This window comes from Podarcis vaucheri (assembly GCF_965113315.1).
Source record: "Podarcis vaucheri genome assembly, chromosome: 13".
NCBI classification, from domain to species: Eukaryota; Metazoa; Chordata; class Lepidosauria; order Squamata; family Lacertidae; genus Podarcis; species Podarcis vaucheri.
This window is the reverse complement of record NC_138751.1, coordinates 55501807-55523908: the sequence shown is the minus strand read 5'-3', so window position 1 is coordinate 55523908 and position 22102 is coordinate 55501807. Positions and strand designations below refer to the sequence as shown.

Here is a 22102-nt window from a genome sequence, read left to right as displayed (position 1 = left end):
TTGAGGACTCTCAAGAGGAGAGAGATTGAGGGAACACTCCACAAGGGAGGGTGTTTGAAAAAAGGTGAGAGGCTGCAAGCTCTGCAGGCAAGGGGGGACATAACTGGGCTCCTGAGCCCCACAGGGGTGCCGCAGAAAGAAAGTAGTTGGTCAGGGGAGCCATGGACTCAAAAAGTGTGAAAACCTCTGCTTTAGATCATCTGACTTGGTGCAGGGCAGCTTCTTAAGTTCCTACATGTTGGGAGAGTGAAGCTGATGGTGAGTGGTTTTTCTCCAGGCACCTAGCCAGTTCATGGCAGAAGCAATTTGAACCAAAGGATTCCTAATTCATAGGTTAATATCTTTGAAACAGCAGCTGACACTGAAATTTGGGGCATAAGGTGGATATAACTTCTCAGGAGGAGCAAATAAGGAAATCCTGGAGAGGGAAAAGTTTTGATAAAGCTAATGAAGGCCACTGCTTCTTATCCCAGAATCCTAGGATTGCAACCTGATACCTACTGCACGTAGCAGAGACCTATTCAGCCAACAATCTCCATCTAGAAACTGAATCTCCAAGCTGACACAGTGGTTACAACATCAGCCTAATTTTTGTCCTTTTTGTTTTTCCTCACCCACATGGCTGCATGTGGAAATGAGAGAGACTTCATCAGATGTGAGAGTGTTGGCAATAGCTTCAGCCGTGTACAGTTTAAAATGCAGCTTGGTCGTTCTTTTTCTCATTTCAAACTAATCTGTTTTGCATCAAGATGGGTTATTTCATTTTTAAAAATGACAGAATAGATGCAAGATAAAAGATAGATAGGATTGTGGCTAATGAGATGTGTACAAACTGGATACCATGTAAACAGGAGTTTGTGCACAGCCAAAACCAACTTTTTCTCATTAATTATTTTCCGAACACTGTAAACAAGCTTTCACCTCAAAAGGTAAAAAAATGGACAAGGGGATCTGGACTTAATCCTGTCCAACAGAGATTAATGGTTAATGCAAATAAAGTGGTCAAAGCCTGTGGCCCATGACATCTTGGAATTCGTGATACAAAAAGGTGTGAACATTTATTTTAAGGGCAAACACAAAGCTTTGTTCCTGGCTTACCCAAAGAAAACAAAGGAGAGGCAATGGACCAGGGTAGCAGAGTTTGCTGGGGTTGGAACAATCATTCCTTGTGGAGGTCACATGAAGATGGAGCAGACTGAGCCAGTCAGAAGCAATCTAAGGCGAAGACCCATGAAGACTGAATGGCATGATCCCTTGGGACCAAACTCTGTGACATAAGGATAGGGAGTTCACTGGGTTGGGACTGCTCTCCAGTCACCAGGTGTTGGTGGCTAGCTGTGGAACCCCATCATTGTCCAGCAACCCCATCATTGTCCAGAGCACTTAAATGTGTAAGGACCCTCTTTGGATGAGGAGCAAGCAGACTTCCTGCTTGTCACATCATGGATCCCTTTAACAGGATACCCTTTTTCTGGAGGCCAATTCAGTAGGGATAAAGTCAAGATTAATGGAATGGGTGGGGAGGTTGATCTGATGAAGAACAGCTGGGTGTCAGGGACCAACGCAGGCTGTTTAAATCCCCTGGGAGCAGACCTGAGGGAAGCCTGGTTGTTTCCCCAGGCCCACCCCCAAGAGCCCTGCCCTCCGTGCCAGTCCAATGTGGAGTAAGCTGTCCATGTGATAAAGGGTAAAGGGACCTCAGACCATTAGGTCCAATCGCAGATGACTCTGGGGTTGTGGCGCTCATCTTGCTTTATTGGCCAAGGGAGCTGGCGTACAGCTTCCCGGTCATGACTAAGCTGCTTCTGGCGAACCAGAGCAGCGCACGGAAACGCCGTTTACCTTCCCGCTGGAGCTGTACCTATTTATCTACTTCGTGCTTTCAAACTGCTAGGTTGGCAGGAGCAGGGACCGAGCAACGGGAGCTCACCCCGTCGTGGGGATTCAAGCATGTGATAGCACCCATGAAAATATAATATTTCATGAAGAGGTAGTGCGGAACTAAGCTTAATATTCCTACTATTCCTTAAGTACCTTTTTAAGATAGACAGGATATTTTTGTTCTAATAATTCTCAGCACCCCAATCATTAGCATGGTTTTTTTTTCCTGTTATGCACTTTTGTTGCTTTTAGACTTTCTTTTTCCACTAAGCTAGATATGCATTACACAGACAGTAATGAAGGGCAGGAAGATTGCCCCGTTTTCCTGGCTCACTAATCAACTCTCTCTAGCAAAATATGATATGGAACTGGATCCATCTATTTGCATGCTACAAAATGAAAAACTGTGTGCACAAAAATATTTGGTGACCAATGTGAAAATTAGAAATAAAAAATTCAGTAGACTTCTGTCTAACATCACTGGTACACTGCTCACTGACAATGCTTTCTTGGCATTTTTTTCCTGCACATTGAAAGTGTAAAATGTTTATGGATGATCACTACCTGTTGGCTGTTTAAGGACAACTAAAATCCTTCCACTGGACACTGTTGAGGCAAAACTAACAAGTAACTTTGCCTTGTGTAAACCCCGCTGAAACAAATGGTAGTCGTGCAAGGCACAGACAGGTATCTGTTTCAATGAATCCTGCAGAAGAAAAATACCAGTAGGATTGTGCCTCAACGTCTATAAGTGCAGTGCACAATATATGTAGTGAAATCACACTTCTTCGTATTTATTCTTTCTCTAAGTACTTCAGCTGTTCCTCTCAAGGGTCCAGCGGACTAATAAATCCTCGCCTAATTCTTCTTGACATTGTCATTTCAGGATATCAATGCTTCGATGACAAACAGCACGGTAACAAGCAAGCCTCCTGTAACGCTGCGACTTGTAGTTCCTGCAAGCCAATGTGGATCCCTTATAGGCAAAGGAGGCTCCAAAATCAAAGAAATCAGGGAGGTAGGCAGCAATCCAGAGTATTGATTGTTTTCTTTAGCACAGTGGGTTTCAAAGTTTCTACTGTCAGAGAAATCCTGCTTACAGTCTCTCCTCTGCACATGTATCATGGAACACCTGTGCCTTGATTCGGGGCTGTATTATAGGATGCATACTCAGTCACTGGTCAGACTTGCCAGGCCTCACCATTGCCCCCTACGAACAGAGCCTGTGTCCTAAAACATACCTCTCCTGAGTTTGTAAGTGATATATGTCAGGGAATCTTCTCCACTTAGAACTCAGGTTCCCCTGGAGCAGAATCTGAAAGCTGTTTGGAAAGCTCTGGTGAAGGGATGGCAGGGATTTCTTAGAGGCCAAGAACAGAAAGTAGCAGTGCTCTGGATGAAGTTTCCGGTTGTCAGAAATGATGGTTCTTGAGTGGTGGTCTTTCTGTAGGAAAGAGGCTCCTAATACAGGCCTTTTGAGTTTCAGGTATCATAGAATCAGATCTAGGCTTGTTTGCTTCCTTTTCCTGCTCTCTCCTCCCTTCACATGGTCCAGTTTCCTTGTTTCGCAGTGGCAGGGGTGGGTGGGGAAACATAGTTTGTGTTGCACCTGAACCAAGCAACCTGTGATTTGTGCAAACCACAATTTGCCTTGTTTGCATTTAGTGGCAAACCAAAGGGAGGTTAGGAAGGGAATTGGAGCATGCAAGAGGTGGGGGAAAGAAGGGGAGTGCAACATTACATGTAAACTAAATCTCACAGAAAGGTAGGTAGACAAAAATCCCAGCAAGAAGCATGTTGCTGCCTCATCCAGCCCACCACTGTCCAGACACTGACGTGGACAGTTGACAGCCACAACCGATTCAGAGGTTACAGATAAATAAAGCTGCATGTCACCAGTGTATCTAAAATGTTAGCTGAGATCTCCTGAATTGCATCTGCATCATCAGTTACTTCATCAGTAACAAAACTGGATAATTTCTCACAGGTAGCAAGCCTCAAACACAAGGTGATAAGGGGATTTACAGTTGCCAATTGGAATAAATTATCCAGTTTTGTTTCTAAGGAAGCATGAAACACAATGTAATCCAGGAGACTTCATCTAACATTTGTGGAATTTGGAGAAATTGTAATTGTTACATAACAGTGAGAATCTTTCATGTTTGTTCATAATTGTGTGTATGTGTACAGTATGTTCATTTTTTATCTAGCCTTCCCTTATAAATAACTTTTTATACATTTCTATTGCCTTTTGGGGTTCCTGTGAACTTGTCTGTTGTTCTTGATCAGCGTACTGAGGACATTGTGCTCCACCCCCTAACAATGGCATCCAGTGCTTTCATACAGATATTGTTACCAAAGTTGAGGGCCTGCCTCTCTCTCTGCTGAGCCCAGGCACCCACACGGAGCCTGTGCTCCACTGGAGAATTGATGATGCGGCAGAGACTGTTGTGGCTTTAAGAATTATAGTTTATTCACCTATTTACACCTTCGGTCTGCATGGAGGGAGTCCAGATCTTACAGCATGGTCATTTCCAAAGGCAGCAGCACAGGCAACCTTCTGCCAGCCTGCCCAAGATGGATCTCAGCTCCTCTTCCTGCTTTTCCTTCCCAGCAACCCTCGCTCAAAAACTTCCTTTTCCTGTGCCCTCAAACACACATCTTACTCCAGGAGCTAAAGGATTCTCTCAGATGGCCCATCAACACTTTTTGTCACGTTAACAGGTTTGCTCTTCACTAAGCCAGCTAGGCTGGTTTGTACTGTTACTGGAAAAATCCGAGGGCTCCCTTGGACAAAAACAAAGACACCAACCAGGATTACTTGGAGCAAAACAGCAGCCTGTAGGCTTGGCCTTTATTGAACTGTTGCAAAAGGGTGTTCCCCTCACTTGCAAGAGAGAGGAAAGACCCAGAAAGATGGTGTGCAAGACCTTATAAAAACTTTTGAAATTCCCATCCTCTAGGTCAAGCCCACCCCCAGAAACATCATGCATACATTACAGAAAGGAGGGGTTGACATCATGCATACATTACAGAAAGGAGGGGTTGAGGGAGGAGTTGTGGTGGTAACCTGAGTGTCCTGTCACCTGGCTGGTTCCTCCTTTCCCCCTCCCCATGAGTCACTTCCAGGAGACAAGGGGGAGTTGGCAGTTTCCTGCCCCCAGAGGGAAGATCTGATCATTGTCCTTTGTTTCAGTCCATGCTGAATCCACTCCCATATGCAAGTTCTTTGTGATCTTGATGGTCTTCTGTCTAGGACCATCAGGGTTGGCATAGCAACTGGGCTGGGCTCCTGTGGATGTGCTGGGATGGTGAAGGGATTATGGCTGAGCAGAACCAGGCCACCCCCCTTTGATAGTCCTTGTCATATGGAGTAAAACAAAAATGGAACCGTGCAAATCCGATGTATGGTTGATTTTTCTATGAATTTATAACAGAAGTGTGGCATATGTAGTGTGTGAGTGTGAGTGTGTGAAGTTTGTACAAACTGAATGATTGGGGTGGGGGGGTTCCTGCTACACACAAATCAGCCCAGGAATTCCCTGTCCTCTGCAGCTTGTACTTTAAACCAGTGTTTCCCAATCTATTTCCAACTGTAGCCCCCTTCTGACCTTGTTTCCTTCCTGTGACCCCCCATGGGCCTAGTCAAGGGGGGGCATGGGGGCAGCTGCCCCCTAAATAAGTAAAAATCAATACAAATCAATACAAATCTGAGGTTCTGGGGCCCCCAACAAAAGCCTGCCCCCCTTAACAAAAATCCTGGCTATGCCCATGCCCCCCCATCGTACCAGGAGAAAGGTAGCTATTTAAATGTTTTGTTTATAAATAAAACATGTTTTATTTATCATTTTTATAATTTATACAAATTACGCAAATTTATACAATTACGTAAAATGATAGTAACATAATGAAATATTGTTGAAGCAGAAAAACATAGAATCCTGGGGCTGGAAGGGACCCCAAGAGTCATCTTCCTAGTGCACCCCCCCCCCCCTGCAATGCAGGAAACTCGGCTAAAGCCTCCATGACAGATGGCCATCCAAGCTCTGCTTAGAAACCTCCAAAGAAGGAGAGTCCAGAACCTCACAAGCAAGATCCATCTTCCATGTACTATAAAAAGTAAACAGCACTCATGTGACCCCAGTTATTTGACACAAACTGGGACAGCTACAGATACAGTCCAAAAGGTGCACAAGGTGCTCTGTATATATGGGGGAATTTTAAAAATCAAGTGGTCCTCACTGACCTGATGCAAAAAGATCTTGTCATCCAAAGGAGTCCTGGCTGCCTAGATAAAAGATTATAGCCCCCCCCCTACCTGGTAGTAAGGCCCACTGAACTTTCTTCTGAGTAGACAGTTATTTACTAGATGCAAGTCGGCAACACCAGACGACCCTGTTTGGCTAAGTGCTGGGGTAGATTTCACCCCATGCCTTGCAGAGCCGGGCTGGCACTGCTGACGGGCCCTGTGCCCCTTGGCAACATCTGAAGGCCCTGATCCACTAGGCACTGGGGTAGATTGCACCTTGCAGAGTCAGGCGCAGGCTGCCACCGGGCCCAGCACTGGCGGCAGCAACAAGCAGATCTGGCTCGCCCAGCCCTACCCATTGCCACCCCACCACCCCACTTAACCTGACCTGGGGGCTCTGGATTGCGGGCTCTACTGGTCAAAACGGGAGGCTCAGCGATTGCTCTCTCCTACCGGAAACAAACCAGGACTGCTTCAAGAAAACGCACATGGCAAAAAGGAGCATTAGGCCCCAGTGAGCCCTCCCCTTCCTGCTTGTGATTGGCAAGTAGTTAGCCAGCCAATCAGGATTTTGGGGGAAAATATGTTTTCCCCTTCACTTCTCACTTTCCAATGTGCCCCCCTCTTTACACATTTTTCACATGTGGCCCCCTTGGAATATCCGGGGTGGGCATATGGCACCTGGTTGGGAGAAACTGCTTTAATCCATGTCCCAATTAATCAAAATCTTAGCATTTTTCATTCTTAGCATTTTTCATTCTCAAAATCTATAAAACCTATAACAATATTCAATAGCGCTAGGGATAATACGTAGCCTTATGGCACTCTGCAGCATAACAGCCAAGGGACCAAAAGGCAGTGCTACTCTTGTGAAATGCACCCATAAGGAGGAGTGAAAGCCCCCTAACATAGTGCCCCCAACCCTCAGCAAGGAGGCAACTCCAAGACGATGCCATGGCCACTGGTTGCAAGATAAGATGAAGCAGAAGTAGTGGTTGCATCCCCCCGTCTCTCTCTTGATGAAGCAACCAAAGCTGATCCTGTCCCATAGCCAGGCATAAACTCAGATTGGAATGGATTTAGATGACCAGCCTCCCAAAAGGGTTGCATGTTTCCACGTGTGTCTGTCTGTGTTAACTCTGTTATTGTGTGAGCATTCCTCAGCCACTTTTAGATGCCTGGCCTCCAACCCGCCAGCTGCCACTGCAGGATATATAATGACAATGATACTCTTTCCATGTCTTCTTCTTGCATTTGATAATTATCTAGTCTGAAGAGGCAGAAGGAGATCACTAGCTCATTACCTGACTGGGTTACTCACAGCTGGTTGTATGCAGATACTGAGCAGCTACCATTAGTATTCTTTCACCATTATGAAATACTCCAAATATCATACAAAACATACGATAAAAGGCAGATATTGAATAATAAAGAATCACTCAACGAGGAATTGTGTTCATTTTCAAGGCTGGATTTTTTCAGGCACCACCAATTGTTTTTAATTGGTACTTTAATGATTTGTAAAAATCTTAGTTTTAATTACTCTTCCAACTAACTACAAAAATGGAGGCTGCAATAAATCATCAAAAAGAAAAGATTAAAGTTTCAAGGAGAACCATACAGCTTCTGTAGTAATGAAATACTCTAGTACTTAAGGATTTGTCAAATGAAATTGTTTCCTGGTTTTAAATGACATTCAGTCAGCAGTGTTCCACTGAACCTGAGATACTTGGGTGAGGGAGACGTGGGTTTGACTCCTCAGTGAGCTCAGAGAGTGGCCTTGGGGAAGAGACTGTCCCTCAGCCTAACTTACCTTAGAAGGTAATTGTGAGAAAATAGGGAGATATTACCTTGAGATCGTTGAAGAAAGAGTGGGATACAAATTCAGTATGTAGAAAAACCCAAACCATTTAAATTAATGCCAAAGAAATTCGACAAGGATCAGAAAGTGGTGGCAACAACAGCCAACTTGGAATTTTTCCATTGCTGCGAGGCTTTGGCAGGGGTGGCAGGCAGTGCACAGCAGGCACTTTGGACCGTCCCTGAAACTAGCCCCACTTTGACAGTCTGAACAACAGAACAAAGTACAGCCAGCCAAAAGCTTGCCTGCTCCCTCCAGCCATGTACCAGGAGGAGAAAGGCAGAGGAGAAAGCACAAGGCTAGGAGGATGCCATTCCCTCCTCACTCGTCCCTCCTCCAGGGGTGAGTGAGATGTCAAAAATGCGCCAGTGAGCGAAAAGTTTGCGTGATGGGGTGAGCTGTGCATTTCTTGTAACACCTTTGTTTGTGTTTAAGTCTACAGGAGCCCAAGTGCAAGTTGCTGGCGATATGTTACCAAACTCCACAGAACGTGCGGTTACAATATCGGGCACTCCTGACGCCATAATTCAGTGTGTGAAGCAAATCTGCGTGGTGATGCTCGAGGTAGGATGCAGGTCTTTAAAAATGATGATCAAGAGCTTTTGTTGCAGGCTGTCTTTCAAATCTGAGTAACTGTGATTGAGGGGTGCTCAGCTTATTTTCAGTCCAATGCTCACTTCTCTTTCTGGGCAACTTTGAGGGCCACGTGCAAATGGGTGGAGCAATGGATGCAGATTTCACCTTTGTACCGTAGGCTAGTTTCTACATGCACTCACTCACTATTCTCTAGTCAGACATGTAAGAGGCATTATCAGAGTTCAAGGACAAAAGACTTAGAAGATGGGCCAGTATGGGACGTGGCCTGGGGGAGAGCTCTGAGGCCTATACAGGGAACTCTGGAGGGTTGCCCTCTGCCATCAGGGCAATATAGCACATAAATCTCTTTGACAGCAGTTGTGGCTCCCAGTTTTCCTGGTTAGTCTTTCTTTTCTACTACCAAGTAGATACTGGCTGTATGTTACATCCCAGTAGCGGGGAACAGTATGTAACAAAAAACTTTAAACATCTGTGTATGTAAATGCTACCCTACCATACCTGGCTGGAAACATGGGATGTTCAAAACGTAACTATACCCCCACTATGGCTACACTGTCCAGGGGTGTATCATTACTTTTCGAACACCCTGTGCAATTCAGGCATTCAAAACCAATCAGTCTTGTTTTGAGTCTTTCACCATCACATTTTGGGGATTCTCAGTACCATAACAATAATTTGCAAGAAACAAATTTGAATGCATGCTTACTTTCTCTTACTGCCTTATGTTTTCATCCTCAGTCACCACCCAAAGGTGCCACCATTCCTTACCGCCCCAAACCTGCCTCTGCACCCATACTTTTTGCAGGTGGCCAGGTAAGAGCAGACACCATTTTGACTTCAGCCGGAAACCACACCGTCTTGGCCCAACCTCAGCCAGCGCCTGTTAGTTTTCAACTTTTACTACTTTTCTGTCTGGTATAGTACTGCTTTTCTGATGTGATAGATGTAATTCTGTTGTTGCTGTCCCCAAATCCTACCTGTGCTGCCCTTAACACCAGCATGCTCCCTGCCATGCCTCTGTTCCTACGACCCCTCCCCCCCCCAGGTTGGAAGCCATGTCTGGAACAGGTTAATTTGGTAGGGGGAGGCTGAGGGTATGGCAGATATGGAAGCATGCAGGACCTGTGCATAAAATAACCCTTAGAGCAGACCACAAATCACATACTCGTATATTTGTATCACATATTAATAATGTCCCAATCCAATATTTTTTAGTTATTCATGCACCAGTATTTCTAGGGATGGAATTCTGTTTTATAAACTTGAGAAAATGGCACTGTTCCAATATTAATGCAAAATATAGATGTGTTTGGCAATATCTCTGGATATACTATAAACTGGTCCAAATCGGAGTTGATGTTAATAGGAACTAAGTTTTTGGTTCACCCATTTGAACAATACCAATCTCTTATTTGCATAGACAACATTAAATATCTAGGCATATTAATACCACAAGACTTATCTAAATAGTGTCATTAAACATCAACGAAATATATCATGAGGTATCAATAGGCATTGACAGGTGGGAGTTATTGAACCTGACCCTGTGGGGAAAAGTCAGTGCTCTTAAAATAAATATAATACCTAGACTAGTTTATATCTTAAGAGGAATTCCAATTCTTATACTGAGCAAATACTTTCACAAAATTAAATCTTTGTTTAGAAAATGCCTTTGGGGCTCTTCAGTTCCAAAAATACCTGTGTAAAAGATGCAAATACCGATAAAAGGAGGAGGATTTGGGATCCCAGATTTAGAATTGTATCACCAAGTGTATTTACTGTCAGGTACCCAATTCTGGGGACCCATAACTGAAAACAACTGTCCAAATTGGGCTACTTCGGAATATTCCTATGTAACGCCTTTAGAAACATGGGCGGTATTCCCTGCCATCCACTCCAGTTGTATTACAAACCACTTTTGAAACAAAAGGAGCTTCCAAAAGCAGGTTTTGAGATAGGATATCTCACTCCACACATCAAAGAATTGAGCAAGCCAAAGTTTCTGGATTGCAGGTCATGGGCCTTAAGCTTTGAATTTTTCATTCATAAATTGAAAACAAGCACACTCTTAAAACATAAAATAAAAAATTGAAGCACGAACTATTCTGAAACATGACTGCTGAGAATCTTTAATCTGTCTTTGTCATTTGCAGGCATTCACAATTCAAGGGCAGTATGCCATCCCTCATCCAGACGTGAGTCCAACGCATGTAAATTGCTTTCCGTTTTCTATTTTCTCTTCCATTTGTTCTGGGCAGCATTACTTTCTGAGTATCTAAATGTCAAGGAAGCATCTATGAATGACCCTCCTTAGCAGTGAAACATTTAGTCAAATGCTAGGTTTCTCATATAACTTTGTGCCAGCGTTGCTATAGAAAGTACCGTGGCCCAGATACAAATTAACCCCCCCCCCATTTTATGCATGTTATATATTTTGGTTTTTAAATTGTAAATATTATACAGAACGGTAGTTAAAGATATTAACAGTAGCCATTTACATGTAATAATGGTAGCAATGTAATTTTAACTTACTTTTCTATTAGTAGACTAGAGTGAATGATTTAAAACTTTTTTATTATTTAATTTTAATTAATCCAGTTTTGAAACGTGTTAAGATGGTTTTTTTCTACTCTGAAATAATTCCATTTGATTGGTTAGTTCTAATTTCCCATCCTGCCCTGCAGTTGACCAAGCTTCACCAGTTGGCTATGCAGCATCCCCCCTTTACTCCCCTTGGGCAGACCACCCCTGGTTTCCCTGGTACGTACCCATGACTCCCTGGGGATGTCCTTCTTCTTAACAGCTTTGTTTCCCGTGGGCCATTGCAGCATTTGCATCGCTAAATGTCGTCAATGGCCAATGCTCCTTTTGTTTTCACTCATTAATCTCTGTCGGTTGTTATGCTTTCCCCTCCTGTGGCTCCCTTTATCAGATTTCCTTTGTCATCGCTAAACATTTTTGCTTTGTTCTGGGTTTTTACCTCAATTTCACCACCAACTTAAGAACTGGGGTTTCTTTTTTATCAGGCATCAAATGTTGTTAGGAGCCACTGAGGATGTGCCATGTGCCTGGAGTTTTTGGTAGTTAAAATTGCACGTTTGCTTTTCAAAGGGAGCCTGCGTAAACCGGAACTACATTTTGTGTGTTGTGGATCATTGATATATATTTTTGCAGATTCAAGTTCTTACTGAATTTCTGTATTAATGAATTACCTGGAAGACCTTCTTCTGCCTTGATGATTGAACAAAATGCCCTCTTCAGCCACAAATATATTTTCTTAATGAAGGGTTGTTAAATAGTTGCTGAGCTTTTTTGGGGGGGGGGGATGTAACTCAAAGTTGTTGAGATTCTTTTAGGAAACTCAAAGTTGTTTTGAGTTTTACCTCAGAATCCTGGACATTTTGCCAATTTTCTAAAATTCTGGACGTATGGCAACCTTATGTTAAATTTAGTGTATTGACTAGGTTTGAAATAATTAAATTTGTTTCAGTGGAATTATAGATTTACGTATTTTCAGAAGACAAGCTCTGCAGACTGGCACATACTTTGAATGGCAATTAATAACATTTTTATCACATACATCAAAACTTTTGTGGGAAACTGAATTGAGTACACAGTGTTCAGTAAATCAGTTGACATGACATTTATATATTATGAGAGAATTGGCTGGATTTAGACATAATAATCTAATTTAAATGGACAAATTTGTTGGGAAATAAAACACCTGTAAGCTGTTGAAACATTTGCTTACAAAAAATTAAAATGGATAAAGTAGAACTGACATGGATATATGGTGTATCTGATAAATAAACTTCTTTAAGAAGTTCTGCACTCTTTTCCTTATTCTTTTCATTAACTCGCTGCTCCTGAATCTGTTCCTTGTACTATTGTGGACTGTGTAGATCTGTAATTTTGAATGTTAACACATTAATTGCATTTCCTAAGCACTTCCCTTTTATCCATCCAAATTTAATCTAGCCTATTGCAACCTTAATGGTATTTCATCCCTATTCCTTTAAAACACCCTTCTTTCCAATCCTCTGCAAATTGACTAATTCCCTGTATAACATTATAGCTTGCCTAGTTTCTCCCCATATTTATGTATTTTTTCAGTTTTCATATGTATTTTTTGGCTTTAGATTCCCACTTTTTATTTTCTGGAAGTTTGAATTTGAGCCATCTATTTATTTTTTACAACCAAGTGTTGGATTTCTAACTTTATTGCTAATTGAAATCTACAGTTTTCTATTTTCCTTTAACAGCATCATATATATATGATGAATATATATATATATTCTATTGTTATTTTGGTAGGAGCCAATGTCTTTTTAAAAATTACATTCCAATTAGTACATAGCTCTAATATCTGCAGTTCTGGCTTTATTTTTTGTTGAGCTAGCTGCTCAAGATTTTTATTTGCTCCACTTTTTAAAACTAAAAAACTTATGAATGCCACAGTTTTTTCAAAATCACCCTTGTAATTTCCCCCCCTCTTTTGTCCTTCAAATCTAGGATTGGATACCAGTACTCCAACCAGTTCCCATGAGCTCACTATTCCAAATGATGTAAGTACACTTAATTTCTCTTCTTCGTGAGATTTGTTTGTATCTCTTACCTATCATAGTTGATATAGCATAGTCACTCAGAGTGAACTGGGGAGTCCCTAGTTCAGATTTTAACTTTACTATGAATGCAGAGCCATCCGCCCTAGCCAGCCAAAGGAAATACACTTACAGTTTTGCAAGGCAGTCCCTCTCTGGATGAGGAACCATCAGCTGTGGCTTCCTTCTTTTGAGCTGGGTCTGGGAACTGGGGCACTCTTTGCCGTGGTTCTGTTTCTGCTTGGATGGCTGATTCCAGAAGGTGGAGTGGGGAATTGTTGTTCAACTTCCTGGGACTTGTGCTTTCGGGTTCCACAGACTTCTGTTCTCTCTCTTATGCTTTTTAACCACTGCATGAAGGCACTGAGTGAGTTCATCTGGAGGTTTGGAGTGAGCTGGAGGACACACAACTCAAGTTCTCCTTTTATGCTGTTTTTGTGATATATAAATGACATGAGAAAACTTGGTATACTTGCTTGTATAACATGATTCTTGTTTATAAAACCCAAGAAAGAAAAGAAAAAAAAGAAAAGTTCTCCTTTTTATCAAATTCAGGTGAGTCAGTGAGCAGTGGCGTAGCGTGGGTTGTCAGCACCCGGGGCAAGGCAAGTAATTTGTGCCCCCTAACCCGTGGATTTGCGCCCCCTAACCTGTGGATTTGCGCCCCCTAACCCTAACCCCCAGATGTTGCGCCCGGTGCGGCCGGGCCCCCCTGCACCCCCCACGCTACGCCACTGTCAGTGAGACTAGATGTAACCCAATAAATCAAAGCTTAATCCAGACAAGGTAAAGGTACTGATAATAGGAGGTTTGTCTGCTTAGGTGTGTGATGTTCAGCTTGTTCAGGGTGAGTGGGTGCATGTTCCCCTAAACTGTGCATAAGTCTGTGCATACTCCTTGATCTGCTTTCGTCACTGAAGACTCTGATTGCCTCTCCATCCCAGGCCACCCTTTACCAGGGGTGACCCAATAACAAAACCTGTGTTGGGCTGGTGCGTCATTAAAAATACCATCTATTCTATCCCATTTCCTTGTGTTTAAGGACAAATTGGAATATATCCTTTAAAATCCACACAAAATTTTTAGAGATCAACTTAAGAAGAAAAAACACTTTGGAGGTGATAGTTGTGAGTGCTTATGAAGTGGTCTGAGATATGAAAGTACTGTCAGACCAGACCAGCTGTAAACCTGTAAATTCAGGTAGGTCAGGACATAGAAGTTAGGTGTGAAAGGAGTTACAGTGGAGAAAAAGGAGGAGAGGCATGCAGGGGAGGAGGAAATATCTCTGAGGGACACAGTGGTGGTTTTCTAATGGGCAGCTTTTAATGCGCAAAAAAGCCTTCAGGGGAAAGTGTGGGAGATTAGGGAGGCTAGTGTGTTCTTTATCAACTGGATTTCCTCTTTTTCTATTGCAACCTTTAAGACTAGATTAGTCAATTCTTGAAAACTTGCAGCCTGGGTGGCTCCTGCACCTTTTACAATGTGCATAAATCAGCTGGAGTGAGAGTAGGGCAAGGGAGCCAATGTGAGTCCCCCGCCAATGTCACCCTATGACCCAGGCAGATCAGCAGCAATGACCAGTAAACACTGGCAACCCCATTAAAGATGTAGGAACCTGGTTAGGAAAAAAGTTGGCAACCTTTATTGCTAACCTTATTTTGCATAAGTTAACCACTTAATAGCATTTTCATTTGAATTCCTGTCTTTATTTATATAGAGCTATTAGGGATGTTAGGGAAGGGGTAGTACCTCTGGTGGGGGACACCTCATGTTCCTTCTTGGGTAGGTTGCCCACCTTTGGTCTCCCCACCCTGTACTGAGCTGTCACCTGTGGCTCCTAAAAGATGTCAGCATGTGACAGCGGCCACAATCCCAGGAACAGCTTTGACTGGCCAGCTAAGCCAGGTAAGGGGAGTCGATGGGTCTCAAAGCCTTGGTGAGCTAGGGACTTCCGCTGCATGCAAAGACAGGCTCTGGCGGATTGAACAGACGAGACCAAGAGTGGGTCCAACAGTCAAGAAGGCAGTTTCTGCAGGTGCTGAAGGGGAAATGAGGGGCAGGTGGGGCTCGTCCACCTGGGAAGGTAGCCCATCTAGGAGAAAGAAAACTTTGGTCCTAAACCTCGCCTGCCTTATGGGATGTCTTCAGGAGAAGAAAAGTCTAAAGAGTAAACCTTACACAAATCTGGAGTGGAGACCTTAAGATTGTTAGATGGCGCCTTGTACACCTCCTTCTGCCTACTCCTGCAGCCAAGCTGGGGTCAAGCATACTGCTCTACTTTCCTTGCTGACCACATCAGCAAGGCCAAGAGGAGGGTCTTCTTGTCTGGGTGGCCTGCAACCTCCATACACACTTTGGTGCTACCACAGTGGTTGAAAACTTCACCCCGGTAGACACACTCCATTGTCTCTCGAGAAAATTGATGCCAGCAACAATTGATGTACAAGATGCTTTGAGAAGTATCTTACACATGCCATCCTGCTGTGTCCTAGTCAGTGAAAAAGTTGAAGAAGCTAAAATACAATAGCTTGAAAAGCAATCCCTGCAGACTTAAAGCTATTTTGTTCAGTTTTTAGATATCTATGCCCCTTGACAAAGACCAGTGAATCCAGATCTGACCTAAGATATTTTGGTGCTTGGGGTGGAAAATGGCTACATAGTAGAAAAATAGTAGAAAAATATAATTTCTAGTGAAATTAACCACTGTCTGCCCTTTAGTGGTACTTGGCTCTGCTGCCTAAGGTCATCTTATCGTAGGCTTAGTCGCTTGGATTGCAGTTTGGATGATAACCCCCCTGTTTGCTGTGAGAAGATTTTTTTTGCTTCCATCTCTTGCCCTAAACTCTGTTTTTGTCCTGTTTTAGCTAATAGGTTGCATCATTGGCAGACAAGGCAGTAAGATAAATGAAATCAGGCAAATGTCAGGGGCGCAGATCAAGATTGCAAATGCCACAGAAGGCTCAGCAGAACGACAAGTAACAATCACAGGATCCCCTGCAAACATCAGCCTAGCACAGTACCTCATTAATGCAAGGTAAGTTCGTTTTGTAAGCAAGGTTCTTTTTGAAGTCCACTGTGCTTCCTAGTAGCTGGTTGCAACTGCCCTGGTTCAGTCCTGTACCACCACAACAACTGTAACCATGTGGATCAGCAAATTAGCCCAAACTAGCCTTTTTAGTAACATTACCTGATTATTATTATTTTTTTATAAAAAAGGATATTTCTGCCTATCTGTGTAACCTACAACCAGTCTTGTTCTAATGCTTGGAAGACAATGTCTTTTGCAAAACAGGCTGCTTCCTATGCTGATCGATTCTGCTGTCCAAAATAGAAAGTCATTAATCAGAAAGCAAAGCTGATATAATTTGCTAGCTAGAAGTTGCTTCAATTGTATAATATTAAACATATATTTGATTTCAAAGAGGGATTGGATTTAAAAGAGGAAAATGGCACATGGCATGGAGCCCTACCCCTGACTCCGGGTTGGAGTGTCTGCTTCCCATGGCATTCTAATTTTGCAAAAATTCTTGATTTGATTCTCAGCTCGTACTTCTGAGCACTGGAAGAAAATATACTGAATATTATACTGTCCAACTCTACTACTAAATCATGTCAGCAGAGAGAATTAAAATATGTACCGTTTTTCTAAAATATCCTTTCTCACGTCAAGCTACCATCTCAGAAATACGTTGTTGTATGTATTCACTCAGAAAATTAAGCATTTCTCACATCAGACAAACCTCTCTTTCAACTTTTGCATGCACAATTCAAAGCATCACTGAGGACACACAGTATTTTTTTGGGGGGGTACCTAATATTTTTTAGGGTGTATGTATGTGCCCTATGATTCCTTTCAAAATTGGCTCTTGATTTGTGCATCGCTCAGAGTGGACTCTTGATTTGCGCAGCCCACTCAAAGTGCTGTTCTGGCAACACTATGAGCCATTTAGTAAGAGATCCTGGGGGGGGGGGGCCTTCTGGATCTTTTTGGGCAGCCAAATGTTTGTCTGTCAGTTCTGTGGGCCACCCATAGACCTGACAGTAAATGGAACAATCTGCATAGGCTTACTTTTATGGTAAAAGTATGTGTACTCTTCTGCCAGGTTCAAAAATCAAAGCAAAACTAGAAGTCAGTTTCCAAATTCAAAAACGTTTTCCAGTATTACAGTCAGCCGTCTATATAATGAATATAAATCAGTACCTTAAGCCCTGTGATCAAATAAACATGTGTTCCCTCCTTTAACCCTTAAGGATATGTTCTTCTCTTGGTGTTCAGGGATTCCCCACACATCGAGATGAGAATAGACCCCTTCATTTTTAGTTGTACAAACACCACATGGCATGCATCTGGATCTCTGAAGATAACAATTTAAGATCTTCTGGACAGCTAAAGCATGCAAATAAAATAAAACACTTATTAATGGAGTTGCAGCTTGCTGCTCACCAGATAATGTTTATTCTAGTGAACAAACCCTTACCTGATTCACTTAGAAAATCTTGTGAACTCTCATGGTTCTTTTGATGTTTTCATGGAATGGAATTTAAGAGATCATTTAACGCCCTTTGGCAAAGAAGACAACTGCTCCGCAACCCTACACTACGGATACTGTAGAACCAGAAGGTGGTTTCTTTGGTTGAATTTCTAGGTGGGCTTTGTAACAGTCGCCTTCTGTTTTTAAACATGTATCTTATGTACATATTACTTATGTGGCAAATGTATCTTCATAAAATGGCTATGATTTATAAATAAAGAGTCTTGAGAGAATATGTAAGTAAAATACATTCTGAATTTACAGAGGCAAAAGAAAGGGGTCTTTCCAGTTTGGCAGCTTGAATGTGGCACTGAGCATGTCTTTTGCTCATGGAGAAAATGTTGGGAGCAAGTGGTTGGGAGTTTGGAAGCGCTCTGTAATCAAAGGAGTCATGCCAGTTGCAAGCCCTGTATTGGGAGTCTCAACAGACTGCATGAGCTGTGAATATTACTGTAGTGATTTGTAGTGGCTTCACCATGGGAAGGTGAGAAGCTTAAAAGCAGCCACACTGAAGACTGGCATATAAAGCATTCAGTTATTCTCAGATAAAACCTAAAAACACACATCTCAGCTTGACAGCTAATTTTTAACACAGCTTATTTTGAATTGAGCAGGGTCTGATGGTCAAGCAATGTTAATCTGACCTACTGAACTACTCCAGTGCAAGCTGAAGCAAAGGCTAAGAGCTATTTAACTCTTGCCTTCCTAATGTGAGCAGCAACAGACTTTGGCAGACTCTTCCCTTTTTATGTACCATAAAATCCAGAGTCTGAGTCCAAGGACTTTTTAATGTAAAGAGTTCCTTGGTTGTGTCTGAAGGTATCAAGCAAAGCAAAGGATGGACTCTCAGAAATATTCTGTTATTCACACTGAGACTGGTGGCAAAGAGCCGTTTGCTATGATTCTACAATGCATCTGAAATGCTTGGGATTGTGAATTATGCTGGGGACCTGATAGGAAGTTGTTAGGGGCCAGATTGAGTCTCTAGGACCTGTGTTTACATTCCTTATGTTTTCTGTAACATTTAAACGAAGCAAAATGATAAATGCAGCTCACAGCCATGTGAAATAACATGTTTCAGTGTATTGCCAGCTTCTCCTTTGCTGTTTTTTTCTTCATTCTACATCTCCTTTCTCATCGGCATCTCTGACAACACTGGGAGTTGTCTGCCTCCATAGCATAGAATGCAACTTACCCATGGCTTGATGTCATCCCACTAAGCATTTGGCTACCAGCACCAACCAGTGCACAGAAAGACACAGCATTATAGATAGCACATTTCATTAGGGTGCGCACCCAGGGAATTTCATTCATTCATTCATTTAAATGAAGAGAATGGGGAGGGGAGAATGACAAGGAGATCAAAGAAGAGATATAGAGACAAAATGCTAATCAAACAACTACGACAAGTGTGGGCAAGAAGCCAAAACAAGAGATTTTTCCTTCCGATAGAAATACCTGTGCCAGATCTGGAGGGCCGGGACAGGATGACCCCTCCCCTTTTTACTTGCTTGCCACAAAAGCAGCCCCTCACCCTACAGAGCTCTCTCCACAAAAGGTGGCAACCGGAGCTCAGGCAGAGACAGGTGGCGGCAGAAGGAAAAGGCTGGAGTGGCTCAGCGCCTTTTGTCTGCAAAGGAGGGAGTCCCTCTTCCTCCCTTACTGCCTGCGCTGGAACCCGGCACCCACCACGGCTTCCAGAGACAGGCGCAGGCAGAAGCTGCAGATCCATTCCAGTCTTTATATTCTGCCTGTGTTTCTCTCTTTCTGCTTACCTTGATCCCTGTTTTTTAAAAAATATCTATCTATCTATGTCTATCTATCTATCTATCTATCTATCTATCTATCTATCACACCACATCTGGGTGTGCTTGGCCACATCCTGCAAACCCACTGCACGCATAAGGACATGAGGACATTAGGTACCTTCTACATGTCACAGAGAACAAAACAGAAACTCAAGGATTTCCATTTTGGGGCAGCTACCCTGAGCTCAGTGCTGTGTAGGCGTGTGTGTGTATAAGCATACTCACACATAGCCACACACACAATCAGGATATTTATTTATCCGTTTATTTTTCACATTAAGTATTTTCAGACAGGAAATTGTTGCTTTTGGTTGAAAACATAATATCATTCATAAACATGTCAACACCATAACTTGCAACTTTATCCTGTGGAAATTTATTCAGAAGTAAGTTCAATAGGACATACTTCCAAGGACATTTATTTGTTTTTGGACATAGCCTTCACAAGGCAACTTCCATTGAAAAAAATATTATATAATAAAAGTAATAGGCCTAGAATTATATCCTTGAGCCTGAAGTCCTTTGGCTTCTGGGAGGGTCTTGGAGCTTCAGTCTCAGAGAAGGAGATCCAGATTGTCCCTCCCTTCCACCACAGCAGCATCCACAGTTCTGGCCAGAATCAGTATCAGAGCTCTGACACCAGAAGGGCTAAAAAGGGGCTGTGGGATCCATAGCCTTCCCTATCTCCCCAAACCAGGGGGTGCAAATGGTTTTTAAAAACAGAGATATAGGGACAGAGAAGGGCAAGAGTGTTCCTCCCACATCCTGCCAGTTCAGCATGATGCAAGAGAAGGAGGACAAATTTCTGTTCTGCCCTAGGCTAAGGCTGCAATCCTAAGGTGGGACAGAGAGAATCAAAGGCGGCTGAGCCCACTTCTCCAGTGCCCTCCGGGGCTCTTGCCAGCAGGGTGGAAGTGCAGTAAGGGGGAAAGGAGTGCTCTTCGGCTCCTCCGTCCTTTTTCCAGTGTTTTCTTTCTTTCACAATTTCCCTTTCCATTGCAAACAAGGGAAGGAAAATTAACTACCTGCTGGCATATTTTCTCCCTGGTCTGAGGGCCTGTTGGGGGGCTTCCTCCAGAGTCATGCCTTCCTCCAGCACCACACCTTTTCCTGCCCTCCTTCTGAGTTTGAATCTCCCTCTCCATCCTTTCACCCTCCAGTGGCGTCCCAAGGAACAAAAGATTGCAGGGTCAAAGGAAGAAAAGTATTTTCTAATATGAAAAATTCTGTGCAGATTCTGTGCAAAGCAGGATATTGCATTCAACGTATTTCTTTCAACCAGTGCACATTTTCTATGAGAAGAGGCTGTGAAATGTTGTGGCCTTTTTCATGCTTTCTTTGTCCCAGTTAAGATAAGGGAAGGGGGATCTCCAGGTGTCCTTTGGACTCCAGCTCCCATCAGCCCTGTTGTCGGGGGTGATGGCAACAGTAGTCCAACATACATTTGGAGGTGAGCCACCCCTGCGCTAAACCAGGAGGCAGCGCCACGAGACCAGGCCACAGCAAATCTCAAGCTCCTGTGCTCCACTCATTCTCCTCCCTCATCCACTTCTTCTCATTGTATTGGTCATTTTACATTGTCTAAATACAGAAAAAATAGTTTTGTACAAATGAAGCAGAATATCAAACCAGGTTCAGACTTTAAATGCCCTCCCCTTTAAGAAGAGGAGAGAGGAAAAGGGGGCTTATCTGTGTAGAATGGCTCATGCCGTGTTTGCATCAAGCTTTTCTGCTGCATTAATGCCCATGTCAAAGTTTATAAACCTTTCTGGCTAGAATCCATAGAAGTTCATAAGACTGCATGTTTGCATGGAAGATATCCTAAACAAATAGTTTTTTAGACTAAGCTAGATCTCTCTTAATTCTCTGCTGCCAGGTTGCAGAGAGGGAGTGCGTCATATGGAGCTGCAACTGAAATGCAGCTGGATTGGAAAGACAGAGAGCATGCTGCCGTTTCCCTTCTGAAGCAGGCCCCATTCCCAGAGACATATTGATATGACACAAGGTCCTGTAAGGGACTAGGCATGCTCTGATTGATGGTGGGATAATGTGCAATGAATTCCATTATCCCATCATACCCTGAGAGGGATTTGTCTGAACTTTCAAGGTCTTGCCTTGGATTTTACCAACCTAATCCAAATTCTAATTTGGTTTACAGAATATTTAATACAGGTGAGTGGTGATACATGAGAAGGAGTCTCCTGTCATGCTCTAATGGGCCACAGTTCTTTATATGTATTTGCTACTACAAATTAACACGGACATTCTTCTGGAATTCTTCAAATGCCGAGCTGAACATCTAGTTCACAGTGACTGTTCACAGTGACGGCAAACAAACTATGTTATATGGGACTGGAATAATACAAAAGCAGCAAATGTTGATTTTCCAAAATGTCAGCTGCATAGATCTATTTCAGAATAAATCCAAAATATAACTGTAAAGCCACAAATATGTATGTTAAAGCTATGCAAGCATTTTGTAAAATATCCCACATGATCATTACCTAACGAGATTATTCAGCCAAGTTTAGATTGGAAAGGGAGAAATGTCCCATTGTTTATCTTTCCTCAGC

At 42.9% G+C, this 22102-nt stretch overlaps 1 protein-coding gene across 20 annotated transcripts in view; it reads left to right on the top strand.

Annotated features, from left to right (window-relative positions):
- LOC309516258 (poly(rC)-binding protein 3-like) overlaps positions 1-22102 on the top strand; it is a 185549-nt gene that overhangs the window by 151865 nt on the left and 11582 nt on the right. For 17 of the 20 annotated variants that reach the window (XM_082194998.1, XM_082194993.1, XM_082194989.1 and 14 more), the window contains 7 exons: positions 2768-2899; positions 8427-8555; positions 9327-9470; positions 10742-10798; positions 11273-11348; positions 13101-13153; positions 16054-16223. In XM_082194998.1, the coding sequence (XP_082051124.1) occupies positions 2768-2899; positions 8427-8555; positions 9327-9470; positions 10742-10798; positions 11273-11348; positions 13101-13153; positions 16054-16223 (761 nt within the window). Of the gene's footprint in view, positions 1-2767; positions 2900-8426; positions 8556-9326; positions 9471-10741; positions 10799-11272; positions 11349-13100; positions 13154-16053; positions 16224-17440; positions 18813-22102 lie in introns of those variants that run through there. The other 3 variants (XM_082194995.1, XM_082194996.1, XM_082194994.1) reach the window with 3 other exon arrangements.